The sequence below is a fragment of the Camellia sinensis genome, chromosome 5, assembly GCF_055761805.1.
Source record: "Camellia sinensis isolate YWXY chromosome 5, ASM5576180v1, whole genome shotgun sequence".
NCBI lineage: Eukaryota > Viridiplantae > Streptophyta > Magnoliopsida > Ericales > Theaceae > Camellia > Camellia sinensis.
Genome location: NC_138965.1, coordinates 220,526,666 through 220,550,068, shown reverse-complemented (window position 1 = coordinate 220,550,068; position 23,403 = coordinate 220,526,666). Strand labels below are relative to the sequence as shown.

Genomic DNA, 23,403 nt, shown 5'->3' with positions numbered 1-23,403 from the left:
GCGCGCTAGACTTTTCTGCACGCATGTCGGAATCACCAACCTGGTAACTCCTGGTGATGGAAATGGACTGTGTACGTCGCTGACTCTGATCGCCTGACTGGCGGGATGGGGTGCGCTCACTGTGGTCTCCCACTCCAGCTACACCTTTCCCTTTGACATGCCGCTTGAGATCCTCCATCTCTGCCGCCATCCGCCTGATGACAGCGTCTTGGTCCCTCAACTTGCTTTCCAGTCGCCTGGCGTGTGAGTCTCTCCGCCGGTGACCGTCTGGACTCCGTGAATGCCCATGACTCCTTCCGCGCTTATCCCGCGCGTCTCCTTACTGTCCTCCAGCAGGCGTCCCCAAGTCAGCCATTGGGTGGACAGCAGGAGGTCCCTCTCTCCTTCGGGTATACTCCGGGGTGGCTCCGTCGATGGCGGACAACGGGAACTCGTCGTTGTTCGCCATGGACGGCGATCAGATGAACCTGGAAGACAAGGTTTTGTCTAAAAATTCCCACAGACGGCGCCAATTGTACGGGGAGCAAATATTCCGGCGTGCCCGTATTCCTTTCTTCCGAGCTCCGTCGATACCCGATCACCTGCGAGCAAATAACGGTGAGCTACCCGGCGGTGTGTGGCCGGAAACACCCTCCGACGATCAAGTTAGCACACACCTTAGAGGGAATAGAGAGAAGGGAGAGAGTGTTTGAGTGTAAGAAATTCCTTACAGAGTGTTCGTGTGTCGCGTATGGGGGGCGCAGACATGCTTATATACCTTCTGAGCCCCATATCCACTCCCTGTCATCTCCTGACACGTGGCTCTGCTATCCCATCTGTCAGCATAAACCATGCCATTCATCACCTGCTCTCAACTGCCTGTCAGCACAGCTGGAGCTCGGCAGCCGAGCTGCCCTACCTCGGTCGTACCATGCTTCATACCTTAAGCGCCTAACCGGATAAACAAACGGCAAACCGGGCTAAGCGGCATCCCGGCCGAGCCTAGCCCGGATACTTACTTTGATCGGCCTTCCTGCCGACCATACAGTCTCCTCGGCTGACCACGCCTTTCTGGGCACCGGCCACTCAACTTCCTCGGTTGTCCTTGCCTTCCTGGCCGCCGGTCACTCGGTCAATCCGGCTTTGGCCATCTTCGGACCGGGCACCCTGGTCCGACCGAGCACTGCCTTACCGAGCAGTTTCTGTCCGGTCCGGGGTGACACTCAGCCCGTACTCTGCCCGGCCCAAATTCTGGCAGCCTACTTTGGGCAAAAAGTCGATCGTCTCGCACCTATGCACCGTTGGGCCCTCAACTTGCTCGGCCGTTACCTCGGCCCAACTCCAGATCACAATTCACCCTCTCAATTATTATTATGATTATTATTATCATATTTTATATTTAGATTTATTAATTGTGTGGTCACATGAGAATTTAATGTGATATTTAATGAATTTAATGTGGTAATTAATTAATTTAATGTGTTATTTAATTATATATAATTAATCCAAATATTTATATATTTATATTTGTTATATAAAAAAAAAAAAGAGGTGTTATATATATATATATATATTTAATCTTATATTTATATTTATATATATTGTAATTATGTTGTATTATATAATATTATATTATATGAAGTGAATTAGGTTAGAATATGGATTAGGGAATCAAAGAAAAGAAAGAGAGGAGCAGTTGTACGGCGCCGAAAGAGAGAGAGAGAGAGAGAGAGAGAGAGAGATATCAAAACATAGTGTTGTGTGTGGCATGAAAGAGGAACGGCTGAAGAAGGTGGGAAAAAAAAAGAATAAAAAAGATTAGGGTTTTATTTTAGTGGTTTCATTAATTGTTCAAGTGATCCTTTGATTTTCAAAAAAATATTGTGAGTACAAAACCCACTTTCCTTAATTTATATTTAATTCGTTGTTTTTATTTATTTGATGTTGAATTGATTTCATATTTGCATGTAGATGATTGATCGATTTTAATTATTTTGATTAGTTGTGTATGTAAGGTTTAGGGTTTTTAGATTATTGATTGATTTTAATTATTTTGTTTAGTTGTGTATGTAAGGTTTAGGGTTTTTAGATGATTGATTGATTTTAATTATTTTGATTAGTTGTGTATGCCAAGTTTAGAGTTTTTATATGGATTTATTTTATGGTTGTAATCATACTCATGGTTATATGAAATTAAAATAAATTAGGAATCCATAGATAAATTCCTTACACTACACCATGACTCCATGAATTGTTATTTTATTTAAGTGTTGGTGAGAAAGAGTGTACAAAAAAAGTGAGATTATGAGATTTATTTGAATGCCTTAGACTTGACATTGTTATGTTTGTTCTCATGAGTGAGATGTTTTGTATATATATATATATATATTGTTGCCTCATTCTCATGAATAGACGAGTATTTTGATTTACACGCGTACGTATATGCTAACCATCTGGGGAATGTAGGTCAAACTCAGAACGATATCCCCGTGCAAGTTTGGCTTCGGAGCGGTGTTAGATATACGAGAGGCACATGGGACATATGTGTAGGCCGGAAGTGGAGGCCGAAGTGGTGGAGTTAAGGTACAAAGAATTTAATCATTAGTTTATTAGTATAGTGTGAATTGTATTGATTTGTACATCTTGAAAAATAGTAAACGATCTCGATAAATTATTAAATTTGAGAAGAGGCATGTATACGTGATTCTAGACAACTTTTGTGTTTTAACTTTTTATTAAAAAGATTGATTATAACTTATAATCGGATGATCTTAAATATTATAGTTTTGATTCATTTTAGCAATGCATATTTTAGAGGCTGTTTTAACCCACGAAACGAGCTAATTTTTATTGGTTTCGCATAAAATGAAGTAAAACATTATTATGCACACTTTTCATGTTTTGAACTTTTTCGAAAAAAATCATCTTAGGGTAGTTTTTGTTCGTTTTCAACTTCAGATTTTTCGATTTAATTCTGTTTAGGTTTTTCTATCAAGCTTTTATCTCACCCTGTTCAGTTTCTGTTAAATTCGTTCGCATTGTCGTTTAGGAAATTTGATTATGTACAACTTTTGTTCTTTGAGTTTTGGTCAATTCGAATTATTTAAGCATGAAACGGTGCATTTTTATACTTCTTTAGCAAGTTACTTATGATTAAATTATACTAACTTTATTTTGCAATATGGTGGGTCTTACTAACTTTTTTTTATGTAGGGCTGACCCACCATATTTTTATTTCTATTTTGTTTACTTTATAATCAATTTATATTTCGTTGTATACGGGCAAGAAACTAAATGTCACCGTATCTCGAGAAACTACCCATTCATCTCGGTGCGGATGGAACTACTTGTCTTGTCCTATAACAAGAATTAAATGTATTTTTGTTTGTGTCTAGTAGACACGTGAGTGTTAAATCTTGTACTCATACCAGTATACCTATATACTGACCCGTTTTGTCTCTTGGCAACTCGGGTGCATTCTGTTTGAGCGCAGTCGAGCTTCCTTTACAAGATTAGTTGGGGCTACGGTGGTGACGTGGAATTACTATAGTGTTGGACTTGTCGTTTGAACTTCTTTTGTTTTCTTGAGCTTAGGGTTGATATTAGTTTATATATTTATTATTTTTTTAATGACTTTAGTATTGGAATAATTTGACATGGTTTGTAACCGTACTTTATTTAAGTTATTTTGACTGGTTGTTGCTACCTTAATGTTAAGGTATTGGTTAGTTGTGAGATTATGGTGGATGGTTTGTTTGGCGTTTAGTTTTTTTGTTTCACCCTAGGATTTGGATGATGGAATATTGATTGAGGTTTAGTCCTAATTTAATATTTAATTGTCCAAATTTTGAGGCGTGGCATTTGTGCTATATGTTATTTTTACCACTTTGTCCTTATCTCAAACAATTTGGTACTGATGATGATTTGTTTTCTAATTGATCTTACATGTATACTGAAGCAAATTTGGTAAAATTCTTATCTTCTAGACTTAAGCTTGTAGTGCAGCAAACACTTTAGAAGGGTTGTGTGTGCCTAGTGTCCAAGTATTGGCTTGAGTTTTGCGTGTACATGTTATAGTCTTTTCTTTTTGATACGTAATGTGACACATGAACTAGTCATCTCACTTTTGGAAACATCCATGGACAGCACCATGGAATGTTAACTTCGTACTAATATACATTTTGATGCTTTTATATATCTGTAAATCAGTTCTAATCAATTAGCATTCTAATTCTTATATGCTTAAAGAGAACTTTTGGTTAATGTAATTTATTGGTTTATCACCCACAGATATGCAGATGCTGCAACTTTCCTATTGAGATGGGGTTTAGCAGTTGATAAGTGCAATGCTACCCATAGCCAGTGCAAGGTGTCTAAACTTTTTGATCTGTTCATTTTGATCTAGCACCTTCTTTCTTTTTCATCATGTTTATCTGTTATTGGGTATTTTTCTTTTTGTCTTCTGCTTCTTTGTGTCATATATGTCGGAAACACCTCACATGCATCAACTATGATATTCTTTTTGTAGTTTTTGCTAGATGTAGGCTTTGATAGTTTCGTGCTCCTGGAAATGTGGCTCTGTGATGCTTCCCAAATCTTTCAAGGAATTGGATGCTATTTGGGTCTTGCCTTCAGAATGGCCTTCAACTCATATATGTTTCTATGTTCTAGTTACAACCTTCTGGCTGATTGGGTCTCTATCTCTCTCTAGCCAACAGTAAGAATTTAACCCAAAACTCCACACCACCTTAATTGTATATTTGTCTTTACCACTGCGGTTTGAAACACTGGTGTAAAAAGTTTTCATTAGGTCCTCTCCCATAGTGAATGAGACTCAAGTCAATAAAAGATTGAGAACAATTGGAAAGTTGATGATAAAGAAGTAATACTTTGAAGTAAGTTGAAAAGTGCATGGAAATTCTTTCAAACAGAAAATATTTTTTCGGGATTGACGTAGAATTGTCAATTAATTGTTATTTCTTGGACTCTCTTGGAAATAAAAACTTTGACACGGCTTCAAAAAACAAACGATCACCAAGAAGTGTGCTCCCTTTTATATATTAGGATTAATGTATATTCCAAGTGAAAAGTTAGACTAAATTTCCTGAATTGATTAGGTTAGAGGTAATGGCAAGATCTATGAGAAGGGATTGTCACTCGCCAAAAATTGGGGTGGATATTGATCAAAATAACATATGATGATCCATAAATATATCTAATGAAACCATAATAAGCTAATAACATGTGAATTTATGGGACCTCTGAAGTGCCTTAAGTATCCCAGAGGATATTGGCGCCCCAACATGTTAAGGTTGCTCTATTAACACGGTGTTACACCAGCCGAGGTTGCCTTGGATCAACTCAGACATGTGCCCTCCGCATGCCCAGATGGCTAACTTCCATGGTTTTTTGACCCCTCTATATATTGTAAGGTTCCTCCATCTTTGTCTCTAAGCTAGCATTCTATTAGTTTGGAAACCCTGGTTCATCATCTTAGATCTTTATTATGCTCTCTCCATCTCTCCCTCCCTTCTAGGCATGTCTTAGCTCTCACCTAGCCGACCTTTGGTGACCTAACAGTGTTAATCTCAATGACCACTATACTTCCCAAAAGGTTTAATCTACCCACCATCATCTTCATCCACCCATAAATTGTGGGTACATGGGTGTATGGGGTATAATGAGGGTACAAAGGTATGATTGTCAATTGGTGTAGCCTTTTTAAGGCATTTAAAGGCAACCTCCAAAGAGCCTTCTAGTTGTTCTCAGATTCTCTCCATTGGTCATGTAACGACCCCAAACTCCGTATCCGAAATTACTTTTATGTCTTTGTGGGTTAATGCATTTTAATTTAATGATATCTGTTCAATTGAGGAGATTATCTGTTGAGTCACGGCTTTAAAATTGAATTACTGACCTTTACGGATCCAGAAATCAAAATTGAGCATTTGGGTATGTTAATGGGAATTTTTAGAACTACTTGGGAAAATTAATTGGAAATCTAAGTTGTCTGATTCGTTAATATGCGTTTGGATGATGAACTTTTTACTGTAAATTGAGGGCCTTAGAAGCTTCAGAACTCGGAACAAAGGACAAATTTAAGATCAGCATAATTTTTAGAGTCATCTAGAAAGTTTAATTAAAATTTAATTTTAAGCGATTCATAAGGGCGTGTTTGGCCTCTCTACTGTGAAAAGCTATGTGTTTGTTATATATATATATATATATATATGTGTGTGTGTGTGTGTGTGTGTATGTTAAGTGAGTGGGAGCTTATCATTTTTGGACTCAACAAAATATCTGGGGGAGAGAGAGAACCAGGAGAAGAGAGGGCAAAGGAGGGAGAGAGCTCACCACTCATGAAAGCTTAAAGACGAGGAAGGAGATTGACCATGGAAATTTGGGGAAAAACATGGATTTGGGTTAAGGTATGTGACTTTAATTTCATCCTTGTGGATAACTCATCTACTACAAAGAATCAAGGATTAAATGGAAGATTTTATATGTAAATAAATTAGAGTTGCTTGATTGAGGAGTAAATTTGTTATATTTGCTCATCTTGCGGTTAATTATATATATAATTGAAGATATATGTGAATATGGAGGAAGTCTTGGGAAAGAAAGAAATGAAGAGATTGATTTCCCTACTAGAAGACTCATTGTATCTTTGATGTTTTAATTTAGGAAACAATCATAATCCCATGTATTTCATTAATTATACATGTTTTTGAATGATTTAAGTTGAAAACAAGCTTTGGAAAATGGAAAAATCAAGTGTTGGAGGAAGAAAAACCCATTTTCAGATTGTTTCTTTTTGCCCAGACCGCACGAGCGGAGCATGAGGGAAAAAAAGAGGTTTTGATTCTGCTTTTGGGAGCTCGAGCGGCCGGGTTCTTCCGCTCGAGCGGCCAAAGTGGGCGCACGAGCGGCCGACTCTGTTTCAGCTTTTACCTTGTAACTTTGAACAAGCATATCTTTTGCCTCCGGACTCCGTTTTGAGTGATTCTTGAGCCTAAAATCAAGCCCCGGAAGTCTAGTTTCCAATGGAAGTGGTCTCACTCCCAAATTCTAAATACAGAAATAATTATGATGAAATTAGTGGCGACTGTTCACTTTCTGTTTACTGAGTTTGTACTGTTTCTTCGTCTGAACCTTTCTCCTATTGATTCCCCGTATTTTCTGAGGCATGGATTATAACCTACTAAGGATTAAGGAGTTTAGAACCGATATGACTAATTAATTAAGAGTAAATTAAGGAATCGGGTATAATCTTATGAACTATGTGCATTGTGTTTGTAGGTCAAGACGAGGATATCGTCCCACTGCTACCAGAATCTATCACTGTGAGTAATAGTACTATCAATGTACATCTAGTACTGTTAATAATTATTGTTATTAACATTCTGTTCTCCGTGGGCAACTATGTTAACGTGTATGTTGATTTGGAATTGGTTAACAGAAAAAGCTCGTGAAAGTAACCCCGCTTACCAGGTACTTGACATTTTGAATGGGAACGTAATACCCCGAATGTTCTGTCAGGAACTCCTATCATCTGTTTGGTTCAATATATGTCTTGTGACCTAGATATCTGTTAAAGAAGATTAGCATAATTGGATAATACTATAGTAGTGCATTTTGCTTACCGTTAAAAGACATTTTATTAATGTTCTGTTATCCGTAAATTACCCTTAATGATTCATAATGATCAAGTGGAACAATGATGCTTGTGTATCCCGAATCATTCTGTTTTGTCAATGATGAGTCAAGACTGTTCTGAGGTAAATTGTTTTGTCTCTACAAATAGTATTGTGATGGCACGTGTATAATCTGTGGGATATGCTATCCTTATTGCTAATAATTATCATCAGTATTCTGTTAAATGTAAACTAACTATGTTAACTCATGTGAATGATTGGAAGAATCTGTGTGCCTCTGTATAACTCTAAAACTAGTCTGTTCTGATGATATCTGAGATTATTCTGTTTTGTTGTTTGTTCCGTCTATGCCATGACATGATAAGACCTATTATTTCTGGTATGGAACAAAGTGCTGTACGGAACTAAGTGCTGCAATGCGAGCCACCTCTTGAATCCATACATATGTGATCTGGGCCGATGGTCGTTCTGTTATTTCTGGGCCGCTAGGCCATTCTGTTATTTCTGGGCCGTTAGGCCGTTCTGTTACTTCTGGGCCGCTAGGCCATTCTGTTATTTCTGGGCCGGTAGGCCGTTCTGTTATTTTTGGGCCGTTAGGCCGTTTTGTTATTTCTAGGCCGATAGGCCGTTCTGCTATTTCTGAGCCGATGGCCGTTCTGTGTATTACTGGGCTTGAAGTCACTCTATTAAGGAAATTGGGCCATGGCTGTTCTAGAAATGACTACAGAATGTAATTAATCATATGCCTCCACAGTTATATGCTTTATTATTTAAGTTAACCACTGCATTATTTATGTGCTATTATTCACTAAGTTTTACTCACTTTGTATTTTGTCTGTTTCTGAAGGTAATCAACTGGAAAGCCAGTCCTAACCCTCGAGACTTGTCTATCTCTTGTCAACCTCAGTGTGTCCAGGCACTTAAGATGGAACCCGTGCATTTTGTAAAGCTTTAACTAGGTTTTCGGTTTATGCTTTGATTGTCTGTCTATGGTTGAATATAAATAACCCCTTTCTTCTTTAGTACTTTGGTATGAATGTGAATGACTGTAACTAAAGCTCAGGTATATGCTTCCTGTGTATTATCTATCTAATGTAATGTTTGCGGTCCTGGCATAGTAGTGGTAGCTCAATGGATGATGTTTTATGTTATTTTATTTTATTACTGCTTCCATCCAAGCCCCATATATTACGTATATCAGGTTAAGTATCCGTTTCTGAATAAGTCATGCCCGAAACTTTTAGGGGCGGGTTTGGGACGTGACAGGTCAAGTAAACTCTCTATCCGAGCACGGCCATCTCCACTCATGGTAATATACTTGAACTTCTTTTGGCCCAACTACAGTAGTGCAACTAAGGGCTGAAGCACACCACATGCCTTAGTTTTGCATCAACCCTATGGAGATTTCTAGGTCTGCCTTTTACCTAGGCAAAGTATAGGTCAATGTGGTATTTGGAGAACCAAGCGTCAGCTATAGGATGAGTATTATTTGAGTACACTCAAGTGGACGATTGACACTTGGTTATCCAAATACCACATTGAATTATACTTTGCCTAGGTCAAAAGCAGTCCTAGGAATGCTCATGATGGCTGAGTCTTTTTTAGATTCTAGGAATGCTCTTTCTGCTGATCATAGGATTCTGTTGATTAATTAGGGAACAAAACAAAATGGGAAGAGGCTAAACCCAATTATCCGAATAGGGAGTAATGAAACCATTGAACCTCGTAACCTAATGACTTTTCTGGAACAACATGTGATAACCTCGAGTATAAGGAATGAGCTATTTTGAGGGGAGAACTAACAAAAATGAGAAATGGGTGAGGGCATTACCGCAATCTATTTTATTTACCATTGATAAGGAAGGGGTGAACCAGGTAAAACAAATTCGTTAACATTTATGTTTATAGTTTTTTGTTTATATTAAACAAATACTTGAGTGTCATCATTCCAGGCTTCTCATATATATATTAAACAAGAATATTATTTGAAGATTTTGTACAAATCAATCTTCTTGTCATTTAGAGGTCTTTTGAACTTAATGCCTTAGAAAACTTGTGCTAAGATATTATCAATGCACCATCATGTCTGTAACAGTCATTTTTGTCTTCACCTCTCCAGGTGGGTCTAGAACACATGTACTAATATATTATCAACACACTAGGTGTTCTTAATCAGATTGGACAACTTATCTATAACTATGGTTAGTACTTAGACCAGCAGTCAAAGGATCACTAGGCAGTGGAACCACATGCCATAGACATCAGGGACAATGGAAATGTCGGGTGAGACAATGTTTTAGCGCGAGGTGCAACCTTGCGCTTCAAACAGGTCGAGGGAAGGCGCAATACACAAGGCACAGCTTAGGCGCTAAAGCAAGGGCTTTTTTTCGAGGCGCGAGGCGTGGGCTTCATGGATTTTACCTATTTTTCTACTCAAACTGTTGATTAAGTGCTTTTTTGTAGGCATACCCACAGGGAATCAAAATTCTTCAATATAAAATGCCAAACGTGGTCGAAAAAGAGCAGAAAGTGATTAAAAAAAAACCCTAGGTGGAGAAGATTAAAAAAAACGATCAGAAAGTGAGAAGACGACAGGACTTCAGCTTCTTCTCTTCTCTTCTTCTTTGGTGGTTTTCTTTCTCTTCTTCTCTTCTTCGATGGGTTATCTTGGTTGGGTTATCTTTCTATCTCTATTTTTTCTTCCCTTTTTTTCTTCTCTTCTTCTTTTCTTATTTTCTTCTTCTCTTCTTCGATGGGTTCTCTTCATGGGTTTGCCTTTGTTTTTTCTTTCCTTATTTTTCTTCTCTTCTTCTTTTCTTCTCCTGCTTCTTCATTGGGTTATCTCTTTGTTTTTTTTTTTTCCTTGTTATGCTTGTGAAGCTTGCTTTATGATTTTTGGAATTCTATATATATTTGTTATGTTGAAAAGTTTGCTTATTTTATAATTTTTCTTTTCTTCTACTACTTGTTCCTCGCCCTTAGGCTATAGGAGACCTTATCGCCTCGGTGCGCCTAGAGCCTTTTAAAACGCTGGGGTGAGAGACAAAGTGGTTCAGGAGCGGCATTGGAGATCTCGTTTGATGCTTCTTGTGCTTCCTCTTGGTATTACTATTAGCGTGATAATGTCAATCTAGGCCACTGTCAAAATCACCTTCTTCCGTCCTAAATTTCTCATATATTTCAAGCAGGTGGTTGTAGCCAGATAGGCTATGATCAAAATGATGTCATTTATTTAGTTATTTGATGATAATTGATTCTTGGATAAATATGGGTAAATTTTCAAAGAAGAAAAATGTAATATATTCATTATATCAGATAGCTGAGTGCCTCTTTTTTGTGCATTTTTTTTTAATATGTCATCTTTTATGTTAAATTTACTAGAAATTTAGTTGGTATTTCCTGTACTTTTTTATATATAAGTTATTTTAAAAGGACATTCCTTTGGGCTTAGTGGTTTTCCTAGAAGCATTAGAATTAGGACCCGATCATATCCCTATTTAGGCTAGGAAATGCTTATGTAAAGTGGGGGTATCGTAGTTAAAAAAATAAATTAAATTAAATTAATAAGATTGTAATGAATAGGGAAATGCTTGACTAGTCGAGAAAAAGCATTTTGGTAACTATATACAAAAATAAGGAGATATTCAAAATTGCAACAACTATAGCAGTATTAAATTAATAAGTCATACAATGAAATTATGAGACAGAGTTATTGAGCATCACTTAAGGATTATCATATAACAATAGTGTCAAAGAATTAGATTAGATTTACACCTGGTAGATCAATTTATGGAAACAATATATTTACTAAGAAGATTAATTAAAAATTATAGAGAGAATAGATTTAGAAAAAAAATTATGATATGCTGGCTAGAGGTATAATATGGTGAGTGTTTGAGAAAAAATGTATGACCAAAGGGGATATTAATGCGATAAAAAATATGTATGATGGAGTTGTAACTACTATTAGATCACTTGCAAAAGAAATTAGTGAATTCTCAATCATTGTAAGGTTACATCAAGGGTCGTGTTTGAGTCCTTACTTATTTGTCTTAGTCACAGATTTATCTAAACACATTTAGGATGATGTCTCGTGGTGTATATGTCATTCACAGATGATGTTTTCTAATAGATGAACTAAGGAAAATAAAGAGAGAAGTACTCGAACCAGAAGGCTTTAAAATTAGTAGAAATAAAACTAAATATGTGGAATGTAATTTTAGAAGTTTAAACAATGGAGAAGTGAAGATTGAAAACTATGAGAAAACAAATAGTTAACACTTCCATTACCTAGGTTAGATTATTAGTAAGGATGGTAAGGTTGGAGATGATGTGATCCATAGAAACCACGTAGATTGACTCAAGTGGAGGAGTGTATCTAGCGTATTATGTGATCAATGAATACACTGTGTCCTAGGCGCTCCAATGCAAATGCAATGCAAAGAAACACATAAGTGTAGATAAAACAACATACCATGAGTTTCGAGTCAAGTTCTCTAAATCCCCAACGAAGTCGCCAGAAACTGTAGACTCGACTTTCTTCGCGCACCCCCCCTTTCGGAGACAGCACGAAGTGGTCTTACTACAGTTCAGACTCCCATCACGGTTCTGAATCTAATCTCACAAAGTGCAATGTGAGACTAATAAACACCAAAGAGTCTAAATCGGGCAAATCGTTTTGAAAAATCGATTTTGAATAAAAAAAGCACCAAACATGGACTGCTTTGCCAAATTACAAAGTCACCACCTAAATATTTTATTTTTGAGAAATTTAGGAAACCCTGACTCGTGCCAAAGGCCACGTGTCCGTCATCACCAAAGTTGCCTCGGCTCGGGAACTTGGGTACGAGAGGTGAAGGTCCTAAAATGAGCACCCCTGCTCACCCGATCAAAGAATCGGCCTCTACTTGGAGACAAAAGGGATTGGCTCATTTTCATCACTTTAAGTATGAAATGGAACAATCCACCTTGTGTTCAATATAACGTTCGATTGAACACAATGCAATGCAAACAACAATGCTTCTCTTGCACAAGTTTTACTTTTCTCAATTCTTGTTTACACATTTTACATTACCGGGCCATTCATTAACCGGTTAAGTCCAAGTGATTGTCCTTTAATGGAAGAGGGATTAATCAAAGGATGGTTTAAGACATGAGGGAATCCATGCCTTTGGCTAGTAGAAACCCTCAAAAGAGAGTTAAAGCCACTGAACATGAACTTTACCTCAAGCTTAAACACATGCATAAGGTCAACCAACCCTCAAAGCAAATTAAAAGTGAAAAACAAAGAGAGGTTGCAGAATTTCAATATTTAAATGGCATGACAAATAATTCTACAACATGCAAACAATACATGCACAACATGTTAGGGGCCAAAGCATTAGAGCTAGTGAAGGACACAACACTAGAGACATGCAATACAATGCTCAAATGACCAAACCTGCTCAAAACAGAGCTACATCATGCCAAAACAGTGGCCTAATCATGTTGAAACTTAGACACAAAAGGCAAGAAAAACATGCTCGCATGTTGGCTCATAAACAAGACACAAAGCACAACTCTCAAAAGCAATGAAAGAGTGGAATATGTGAGAGTGTGACAGTGGTTTATACACTGAAATTACATATAAAAGGATGCTATGGCATGCAATCATCTCAAGCAAAGCATGCTTAAAGCCTTAAAACAATGAGCTAGTGAAGCTAACTACACTATAGCTATACAAAGAAAGTCTCAAGAGACCAAGACCACTCAAAACAGAGTTAAAGAATGCTAAAATATGAGCAAAAACATGCTGAGATGAAGCTAACACCAGCTAAAATGATAGGCTAACACATTAAGCAAGTTAAGCAAGTGAGCAAAATTACATTACAAGTGTAAGAAGAAAACAAGAGGTGACCCAACCAGCCAAAAATAGAGTTAAAGCAGGTCAAAATAGGGCCTAAAACATGCTTGAATAAAGCTACAAAGAGGTAGAAATACATGCTCACATGTTAGGCCATCAACACATGCAAACAAAACACAAGGAGTGGAGGCCACCCCCTCCTATTTTGGACCTCAAAACATGGTTTTCACCAATGAAATTTCCCTGGAATTCAGTGGTTAAAAGGCCAAAAAGATTGGTTTGAAAAGTGATGAAAGATGGCACAAAAAGCTACACAAGCTAAGGAGCAAAAGGGAGAGACAACCCCCTAACACAAAATAGGCTCAAACTACCATTTTTAGGACTGAAAAACAGAGTTTTTTGCAATCGAAAGCCAGCTCAAAAATAGCACAAAAAGATGGCAAAAACAAGTATGAAAACAATCTTAAAGGGTGAGTCTTATACCTCTTGAGGGAAGACGACACTTAAGCAACAAAACCAAGCAAAACCACCTTAAGGAGCTCCAAGGAGGCTTCAAGAGAGCTTCAAGCAATCTCAGCCCAAAGATGAACCACTCTTGTTAAGGGTTGATAGGTTGAAGATAGATGTATGCAAGCTTCCAAGCACAAAAGCTTTAGAGAGAGAGAAATCTAGAGAGATAATTTAGAGAGAGAGGCTCCCAAACTTCTTCCTAAATTGTTCTAACCTCTCAAAACAAGAGATATGGCCTCCATATATAGCAAAAAGAGAGCCTTGGGTCAAAAATATCCCAAAAGGGACAGCTGGAACAACTAGAATAAAAATATCTGCCAAAAACTAACTTTCTACATCAATGGTTGGCACTGGATCACTGATGGCCAGCACTACATCATTGTTGGCCGACATGGGACACTCTTGGATGGCAGGGGGCCGGCATAGGCCATTCATGGCCGGCACATGGCCAAAAATTCCCATTTATGGTCAGCATTCTCCATCTCTGGTTGGCCAGAAAAAAAAAATTTGGACCCGACTTCAACCGAACATATCTCCTTCATATGGACTACTTTGCAGGTCATTCTTGAGCCTAAATTGAAGCCCTAGAAGTCTTATTTCCAATGGTGGCAGCCTTACATCAAAATTCCAACTATGCCAAAAGTTATGCTCATTTTAGTGAAGACTGCTCAGTTTCGATCCTACCAGATTCATGCCTAACTTCTCCTAAAGATTTTTCAAAGAGTTCACCTCTCTTCCATTTATTTCTACTTTGTCCTTACTCAATTTACCGAAAAGCACAACATTTAACAAAATGCGAGCGTCGGAATATCGTAGGAACTCTTTCAAAACTATTTTGAAAGAGAGGGTTTTAAAGTCTAAAAACCATTTTAGTCAAAAGACTTTGGTCCAAAAAAGGGGTGTAAGGTTGGGATTTGATTCTCTCCTTGCCGAAGAAATCGATCATTTGCACTGCACATCTTTCATCACCAAGTAAACCATCAGTAGCACCCAAGTCTTAAGGGCGATCAAAAATAGAGTGTCTACAACAGGCTTTAGGGAAAACTTAAGAAAAAGAAACAGGAGCTAAAGGATTAAGGCCAAGTTTGGGAAGACTAAATAAGTGTACTTTTTGACTTTTTTTGTATTATGTGTAGAAAAAGTAGAGAGGAGATGTTGATTGATGTGATCTAAAAAAAATAAAAAGATAAAATAAGTGCACTTTTTTAGATTAGCCAAACTTGACCAAAATCTGAATTTTATTCTCTCTTAATAAGAAAATCCTAGTCCTCTATTACAAGCCTATTTACATAACAATTCAGCTTTTGGCCAGTAAGTAGCACTAGTATCGAAAGAATTTGGATAAAGTAAGTATATTTTAATAAACCCTTGACCCAGGTCTAAACTTTCAAATTACTGTGTCTGTGCTTCTCTATGTCTGAATCTTACTAAATCATTCCCCTGGATCTTCTTTTGAAATTTGAGTTGCCGCCTTTTACACACAAAAATTGATCGTCAATATATATATTTGGTAAGCGAAAATTGATTCTCAATCTTGATGAAATAATACATCAACAATGCTACAGGCGCCGTATATTTCACCTAGATTGTGTGAGGTCCACCCATCTTGTGAGTTAGGGTGTTTTATGTGGTTGTAACTAGACTTATTTTATGTGTGCTCATGTTTCATAACAAATATTAAATAATTATGAGTTAATTACACAAAATTCTCTTAAGATTTCTGACAATTATAGAGAGAATAATTCTATTCGCACATTACAAAAAAATCTTAATACACACCATTTATGTTGTTTAGATATAAATTTTCAAACAAAAAAATATTTGTTTGAACACAAATGGTGTGTATTGAGATTTTTATGGTTTGAATAGAATTTCTCTTACACAAACCTCTCTTGTGGTTTTTAAAGTTGTGTTGTCTTCCCCTATTAGAGTTGTCAAGCGATGGAAATTAACTATAAATGTGCAATTACCCTTTTGCCCTTCACAAAATCAAATTTCTATCACTGAATTTGTGAACAAACAATTGCCAATTTCAATTATTCTTTTCTTATAACCAAACATACCAAATTCATTTGTTTTTTCAACACATCACTAGCACTCATTTGATCTCTCTCTCTCTCTCTCCTCGCTCTTTCCTTCTTTCCCACTTATGATGTGAGTAGTTATGTGTAAATTAGTTGTTTCATTAGTCGTTGTGTTAATTGCCTGTAAATAGGGTGTAGATACCTCCTAATTAACCTGCTGATCAATTAATTGTATTTTCAGATCTTGAGCTCTTGTAATTCATCATTGGAAATTTTCTCTTTGATCCTTTGATCCATCATTTGGTATCAGAGCCCAAGGCTCACTCCTTTGTTTTTATCCCTACATATTCATTGCATGAATTGCGAAGGATTTCTCCGTTTCAATTGTGAGAACTAGATTTAAACCCTAATTCGGCATGTGATTTTCATATCGCTTACCTCATGAGACTTGAATAGTGTTTTGAAGCCCTAGCCTAGTGTCGAATAGTTGATCAGTTGATTATAGTGGTTCGAGCCTTTAGTTGAGCCACTTCGAGCAAGCAAGACTTACAACTTCTCAGTGCTTTGCGATTCATCAGAGATTGGACTTCAATTTCTAGTTTCGATCTCAGATTTGATTTCGCAATTTGATTCTGGTCTGTGAGTAGACTTTGCAATCTGATTTCGGCCTTTGATTCACATTCATGATCTTTGAATAGACTTCGTTGTTGTGATTATTATATTGCAACGAGAATCTGTTGAGTTCGACCTCACAATTCCTTTTTTCTTATTTCGATCTGAGCTCACATTGATTCAACCTTGATATGAGTTCGTTATAGCGATTCCTTTTCTGATTTCAATCTGACTCCACATGGATTCGACCTTGATTTGAGTTCCCGAACTGACTGCGATCTAGATTAGACTTCATGAATCAAGTTTTGACTTCAATTTTGTCTCTGTTTTGAGAAACAAAATTTGATCTTGATTCTGATCTAGATATGGCCTCGCAGCTCAATTTCAACCTAGCTACAAAGTCACGGATTGCACAATTGACCTACTGATCGATTAGGAGTCTGATTTTTTATTGAATCATGATTTCAGACCTATGTTAGTGATTGTGTGAGTTGCTGTGTCCTGTTGTTTGTCTCCACGCTGATATTGTTTGGTTCACTCTGATTGGTTTGAAATTTTCAAAAATAGTCCGAGTTTTCAATTCATATTTTTTGTATTTTTAGTGATTTTTTAAAATATTTTAATCAAATTTTTTTTTTACTTTTTGAATCCACTAAATTTTGATATACTTAAAAGTATAAAATTTGTACAAAAATCTTTTAAAAAAAATTCAATGAATACAACAAAATACGAAAATGTACTAAATTTTCATTTTTTTTTTTTTTTTTTGGTATTTGATGAATTTTTTTAATTTTTTTTATAAATATTCTACCTTTTAAGTGTATCTAGATTAGATATATCTAAAAAATAAAAATAAAAAAATACGTAAAATATTTTTAAAAATTCAAAAAAAAAAATCAATTTTCAAAAAAAGTGTAAACCAAACAATGCAAATTTGCTTAGACCAGTGTTTTTTTCACAACCTTGAGTGTAGTGTTGCTTGTCTCAGTCCAAGTTGAATATACATTTGCAATCCCGCTAAGGTAGCTCGAAATATACAAGGCTCGAGTGGCTCGAGTGGCTCAAGGAGTCAAAACGACATCGTTTTTTTTTTTTTTTCCTATCTCTTCTGTTATCTTCTGCTCTCCGATTCATCAATGGATTCTGTCCTCTCTCTCCCCCAAACCTCCCATGTGTCACCAGATCTTCACCATCATCTTTCTTGACCAATCTTAGGAATAATCTCACTTGTTCTTTTTTTTCTTTTTCTTTTTCTCTTTTCTTCTCCCTCTCTTTTGTCTCTGAAACTAGTAACAGAGGCGAGAGAAAGAAAAAAGAGAGAGGAAGAGAGAAGAAAAAAATAGGGGGGGAGGAAGAGAGAAGATGTTCTTCTTCCTCTTCAAAATCAAAATCAATTTTTGTTTACCAAATAGAATGTGAAATCAAACCCAAAACCAAACCGAATCAAAATCAAACCCAAATTAAAAAATCGGAATGAAAATAAAAGAGAAATAAGGCTATAGATTAGAAAAAAAGAAGAATCAAAGAAGGGTAATCTAATCGAAGAAGAAGACAATTAAAGAATGGGGTCAAAAAACTCACCCGAAAAAAAAAAAAAAAAAAAAAAAAAAAAAAAAAAAAAAAAAAAAAAAGAGGAAGAAGAATCGAAGACACCACAGTTCAATCACCCACTGCTCAAAATCAAAATCAAACTCAAGCAAATATTTGAAAGTTATAGAGAAGGGTGAGAGTAATAGAGACTAATGTGGGTTTGTCTACAAAAACAGGGGAGTGAGAGAGAGAGAGAGAGAGAGAGAGAAAAGGCATGTTGTTGGTTCAGGTTTCTTTGGTTAGGTTAGAGAGAGGAGAGAGAGTGAGATAAGAGAGAAAAGTAGTATTTTTCGGGCCATTCGAGCCTCACTTGCTCGAGCTACGGAGCATTTTCCTATACCGATCCATTTGTTTTCCAATATCAAGCATTGATGGCTCAGCGAGGTAGGGAAAGAAGAGGAGGTAGAGGTAGAGGTTTTGCTGTAAATTTGGAAGAAGCCAAAATTGGGAGGAACAATGGGAATCTATACTATTATTAAGTGAAAGCCTATATTAGTTTAGTGAAGTTTTCCCCTCCTTATGCCACGTGGCAACTTTATATATGCTAAAATAAAAAATTTATTATACACAGCGTAAATAAATTTTGAACCTAAAACATTAGGTTTCATTAAGAGCATACTTATCAGTTAAGCAACATGCATATTATGATATTAAATTTTTATTATTTGTTTTTATTATTAGTTATCTGAATTGTACACGCATCCCATGTGCCACCCACTAGTTCATATTAAAGAGATGAAAATTACCGGGTTGAAAAGGCAAATTGCCGAGTTGAAAAGGCAAATTGCCATGTTGGCCAAAATAGTGCAACTTTTTGAAGCACTGACACTCAAAATAGGGTCATAGCAATGTCAGACATGTATGTCCCTTTATTTGATTAATTTTGTTTCCTAAGGACATGCCAGCTAGTTTTGTCTTATCTTCTTTAGTATTTTTGATGGATGTCGGATGTTGAAATATTGAATGTTGAATGTTTATTACTTTTTGCTTATATTTAAATAATTAATAGATCTTTCTTAAAGAAAAATAATAATAAATGATAAAAGTTAACTTAAGAGTGGAGTTTTTTTATATTAAATTAGTGTTAGTTTTTATTAATTTTGACTGTGTCCATGTCCCCGTTTTTTATAAATTACCGTGTCCATATCCACATCTATGTCCATACTTCTTAGGTGTAACGTTTGCCAATGGAGTTTCAATGCCAAGCCACGCCCATGCCAAGGTGCGCACTAGGCATATGCCGGTGCTTGGTTGATGGCATTGAAACTCCATAGGCAAGCATGGGATGTGCAGAGTGGTGGCATGGTCGTCTTCGCCGACAGCACGACATGACATGTATGTGGGCCGCAACCTGGTCAGCATGCCAGATTGGCATGTACGCATCTAGGGTCGCAGCTTGGTTGGCGTGGCAGCATGGCATGCTCGCGGCCTAGCATGTCTGCCACCGGCGTTTCGGCTCGAGTGGCCTAGCAGCTTGTCATGCACGTAACCTAGGCCACGACCTGGCAACCTGGCATGCGCATGGCCAAGGCTATGGCCTTGCCCATAGCCTAGTCAACATAGCAGCATGGCATGCCGCGGTCTCGACAACATGGCAGCCAGGCCTGCACGTGACCTTGGCAGTGTGACAGCTTGGCATGCGCGCATGGCAGCATGGCCCACTCGTAGCCTTGGCAACACAGCAGCACGGCCTACGCACAGCCTTGGCAACATGGCAGCTTGGCTTGCGCGTGGCCAAGGAGACACGGAGTTACAATGCAAAAATAAGACAAAACGAAATTACGACAAGGGAAATATAAGATCTTGAACATATGGATTTGAATCTGAAAATAAATAAATAAATAGAAGTATAAAAAAAAAATATAAGAGAGAAAAATCTTATTTTTGACCAACTTTCAAAACTCCGACGGCACACAAAAAGAGGTGGAACAAGGCGTGTGAGGGTGGAATGAAAATTAGGCCATGAAGTAAATCCAACGACACACAAATGAGGTGAAACAGAGCTACGATAAGGAAAATTCAAGGGTTTAAACATGTGAATTTGAATTTGAAAAAAAAAAAAGAAGGAAAAAATCTTATACTTGGCCAATTTCAGAGCTCTAACGGCATAAAAAAATAGATGGAACAAGACGTATGAGAGGGGGAATGAAAATTAAGCCATGAGGTAAATCGAATGACGCAAAAATAAAGCAAAACAAAATTATGACAAGAGAAATACAAAGGCTTGAATATGTGAGTTTGAATTTAAAAATTTTGCTCAGATTTCTATTAACTGAATGAGACAGAAACGAACAAAGGGATTAAATTGTGACACAAAAGTAACATCATGATTTTAATTGTTATAACTGAAATCTTGAGGTTTAAATTGAAAAACATACAAAATTCTAAAAAAAAAAATTATAATTTTCCCAATAGTTTATTATAAATCAATTTTTGATGATTAATAACATTATTTTTTTAGGTATAATATATCTTTTTTATTTGTTTGTGGTATTCTTGTCGTGAGTGTTCATTTCCATACACGCTTACATATGGTAGTTGGTATCAAAGTTTTTGCTTAAATTATGATCATGGTGCCAAGAGAAAACACCATGTGCTCAATATACCATTGTCGAAGAGATGTACGAGAGAAATGACATTGCACTGAGATGTACTCTGATCATTGCAAATCTCTCAACATAAGCAAAGCAAATTCTGATCTGATCATTTCCAATCAATAGTGTGTATTTAGCAAGCCACTAGATACTTACCTTACTTAGAGCATCTCCAACGGTAGTATGCATTTTACCTATCTAAATATTATTATAAAGTATATATTTTATTTTGCCTATCAACTGTTTTATGTTTTTACTCCAACCATACTCTTTATTTTACCTATTTATCCAAATACTATTAATTTTATAGAATGCCACGTCAACAACAAAGATGGAGGGAAATGATCCTAATGATTGAATACATTTTGCCTAGCGTTGAAGGCTAGCTACATGTAGCTAGTGAATATGAGTTGAGCCAAATTGCCTAATCATATGCCTAGTGCATTGGAATTGAAAAAAGTGAATCACACTAGGCATTTTAACTAACAAGTATCATATGCCTAGTGCATTGGAGATGCTCTTAGTAGATAGACAAACAGTTATCCTTAGATCCTTTCCCTTTGTCGAGATCAAAAGCAAGAGAGTGAATTTGAAGGACCATTACATTACCCATTAATTGATAGACGATTTGGCAGACGTTGCTAGATTTCTAGCCCACCACCATACTTGAGATCAATTCCTAAGAAGGCATATATCATATAAATGGATTCGAAAGCTCTCAAAGACATTGCATCCTACACGTCTGCATTTGAAATTAACAAATACAATTGTTGCAAGTAAAACAATCGTTATGCAACAGAGCAATCACTAGCAATTTAATTTCGACGGACACACCTAAAATAATTAAAATGGCAGAACATCCCATCATTTAAGAATGACCCTTGTGTAAAACTGCAATGTTCTATGCCATTGATGCAGCTGCCAATGCATGAAGCTCCTTTCAATAGTTTGTCATTAGATTTATCTATTAATGGGGGAAAAATTTCAAAGAACAACTTATTTAGGTAGGCTCCTATATCAAATTGACTCTTTTATGTACACATACATCAACAAACCACAAATTACAGGCATTGTAATCAGCATGGTTTGTGCCTTCTGTTGATACAATTCATCCGTAAATCATGTTGGAACCTAGGTTACCTGCCATTTTCAAAGTTATTTCAAGATTTAAGCATGACAGAAAACATTCCAAATATAAAGGCCCTAGTTTTTACAGTTTTACCTTCTCCAGCTTTCCATGGAAAATTAGCTCCACCTCCCTGCGAAGGCTTTCCACATCCAGTGCATAATCTCTAAGATATTCCTCTGCCATTAACTGCTGCAACTGCTGCCTCATCCTGTGCAATGCTCCATCTAATCCACAAAAGTCCTTAAAAACTAGAGCTTCAGTGGTCTTGAGTTGTAAGAGATTCTTAATTGCAACAAGGGCCTTCAACATATGCCATCCACAACACAACACAAATAAGAATATTGCAATAGTTGGAAAAAATATTTAACAAGGGAAATATAGAATAAAAATGGAGCTTGATTCTCCCTCTTTGATAATAAAAGGACAAATGCATAAACTTACTAGCCAACTATGTAAAATTTTGGCATCAAACAAATTATAAATTGAGTACAACTAAGAACCACAAACACGGACATGTGATAAGGACGCGACAGGGGTACGAACACGTGTGGCATCATGATTTTCAAGCAATTTGGATACGATTAAGGCAGGGATATGTCAAAAAGTGTGTATTTTTATATATTATTTGTCATATACATGAAGATCGTACTTGAGATTAAAAATATGCAACTAACAATTATTAAAATGTTACCAATAATATAACAAAATGATTCAATTACTAGATCAGTCAACATTAAATTAAGTAAAATCCATATGAAATTTCAATTACAGTCTACATCAAAATATCACTCACTGAGGAATAAAAAGGTGATTTTTTTAGGGCTTATTCAGCAACAAAACTTCTTTCTCCGTTTTTTTTATCAGCTTCTTTCTACTCCTTTCCTATCTAGAGTGAGGTCTTTGTTCGAATAGAAGATGCATTCACGATTTTTCAGTTTTAATTGGTCAGAACCTTTTAAAATTACAATTTGATACCAATTAATTTCAATATTACAAACATGCCTAGGGTGTGCTCAGACACAACACCTGTGCCCCTACACTATCCCTAACGTGTCCACCGGAAAAAAAAAAAAAAAAAAAAAAAAAAAAAAAAAAGAAGACAACAAAAACAAAACAAAAAAAATTCAAAGGACTGTCCAGCAAATGCCCAGTGTGTCCGAGGAGTGTCTGTCCAACATGTGTCGGACATGGATACAGTGACTACAAGTCTCTGTACTTCATAGGTGAACAGTACCTTCTTCATTTTTGGGCAAGCAAGTACACATACCTTAGTTGCATGAAGCAGGGGTGGGGAAACGAAGGCATATAAAAAATTTTAAGGTTGGGAGTGCCTATGGGAGCATGTATATATAAATGTGTTATACTTAGTTGTAATATGATATGAATAAATATTATGCAAATAGAAACAACTATACTAAGTTTGAGTTGCTTTTCTTTCATTTCTGCGATATTTGTATAATTGAGTTGA

At 36.6% G+C, this 23,403-nt stretch overlaps 1 protein-coding gene across 3 annotated transcripts in view; it reads right to left on the bottom strand.

Moving 5' to 3' along the window:
- Positions 1 to 21,482: 21,482 nt before the first annotated feature.
- The window catches only part of LOC114297956 (ARM repeat superfamily protein), a 29,454-nt gene continuing 27,533 nt past the window's right edge, over positions 21,483 to 23,403 (bottom strand). For all 3 annotated transcript variants that reach the window (XR_014331098.1, XM_028242431.2, XM_028242432.2), the window contains 2 exons: positions 22,029 to 22,235; positions 21,483 to 21,946 (listed from right to left, as the gene is read on the bottom strand). Coding sequence is in view for 2 of the 3 variants with exons in the window: in XM_028242431.2 (XP_028098232.2) it covers positions 21,938 to 21,946; positions 22,029 to 22,235 (216 nt within the window). In the remaining variant the exon portion in view is untranslated. The remainder of the gene's footprint in view (positions 21,947 to 22,028; positions 22,236 to 23,403) is intronic.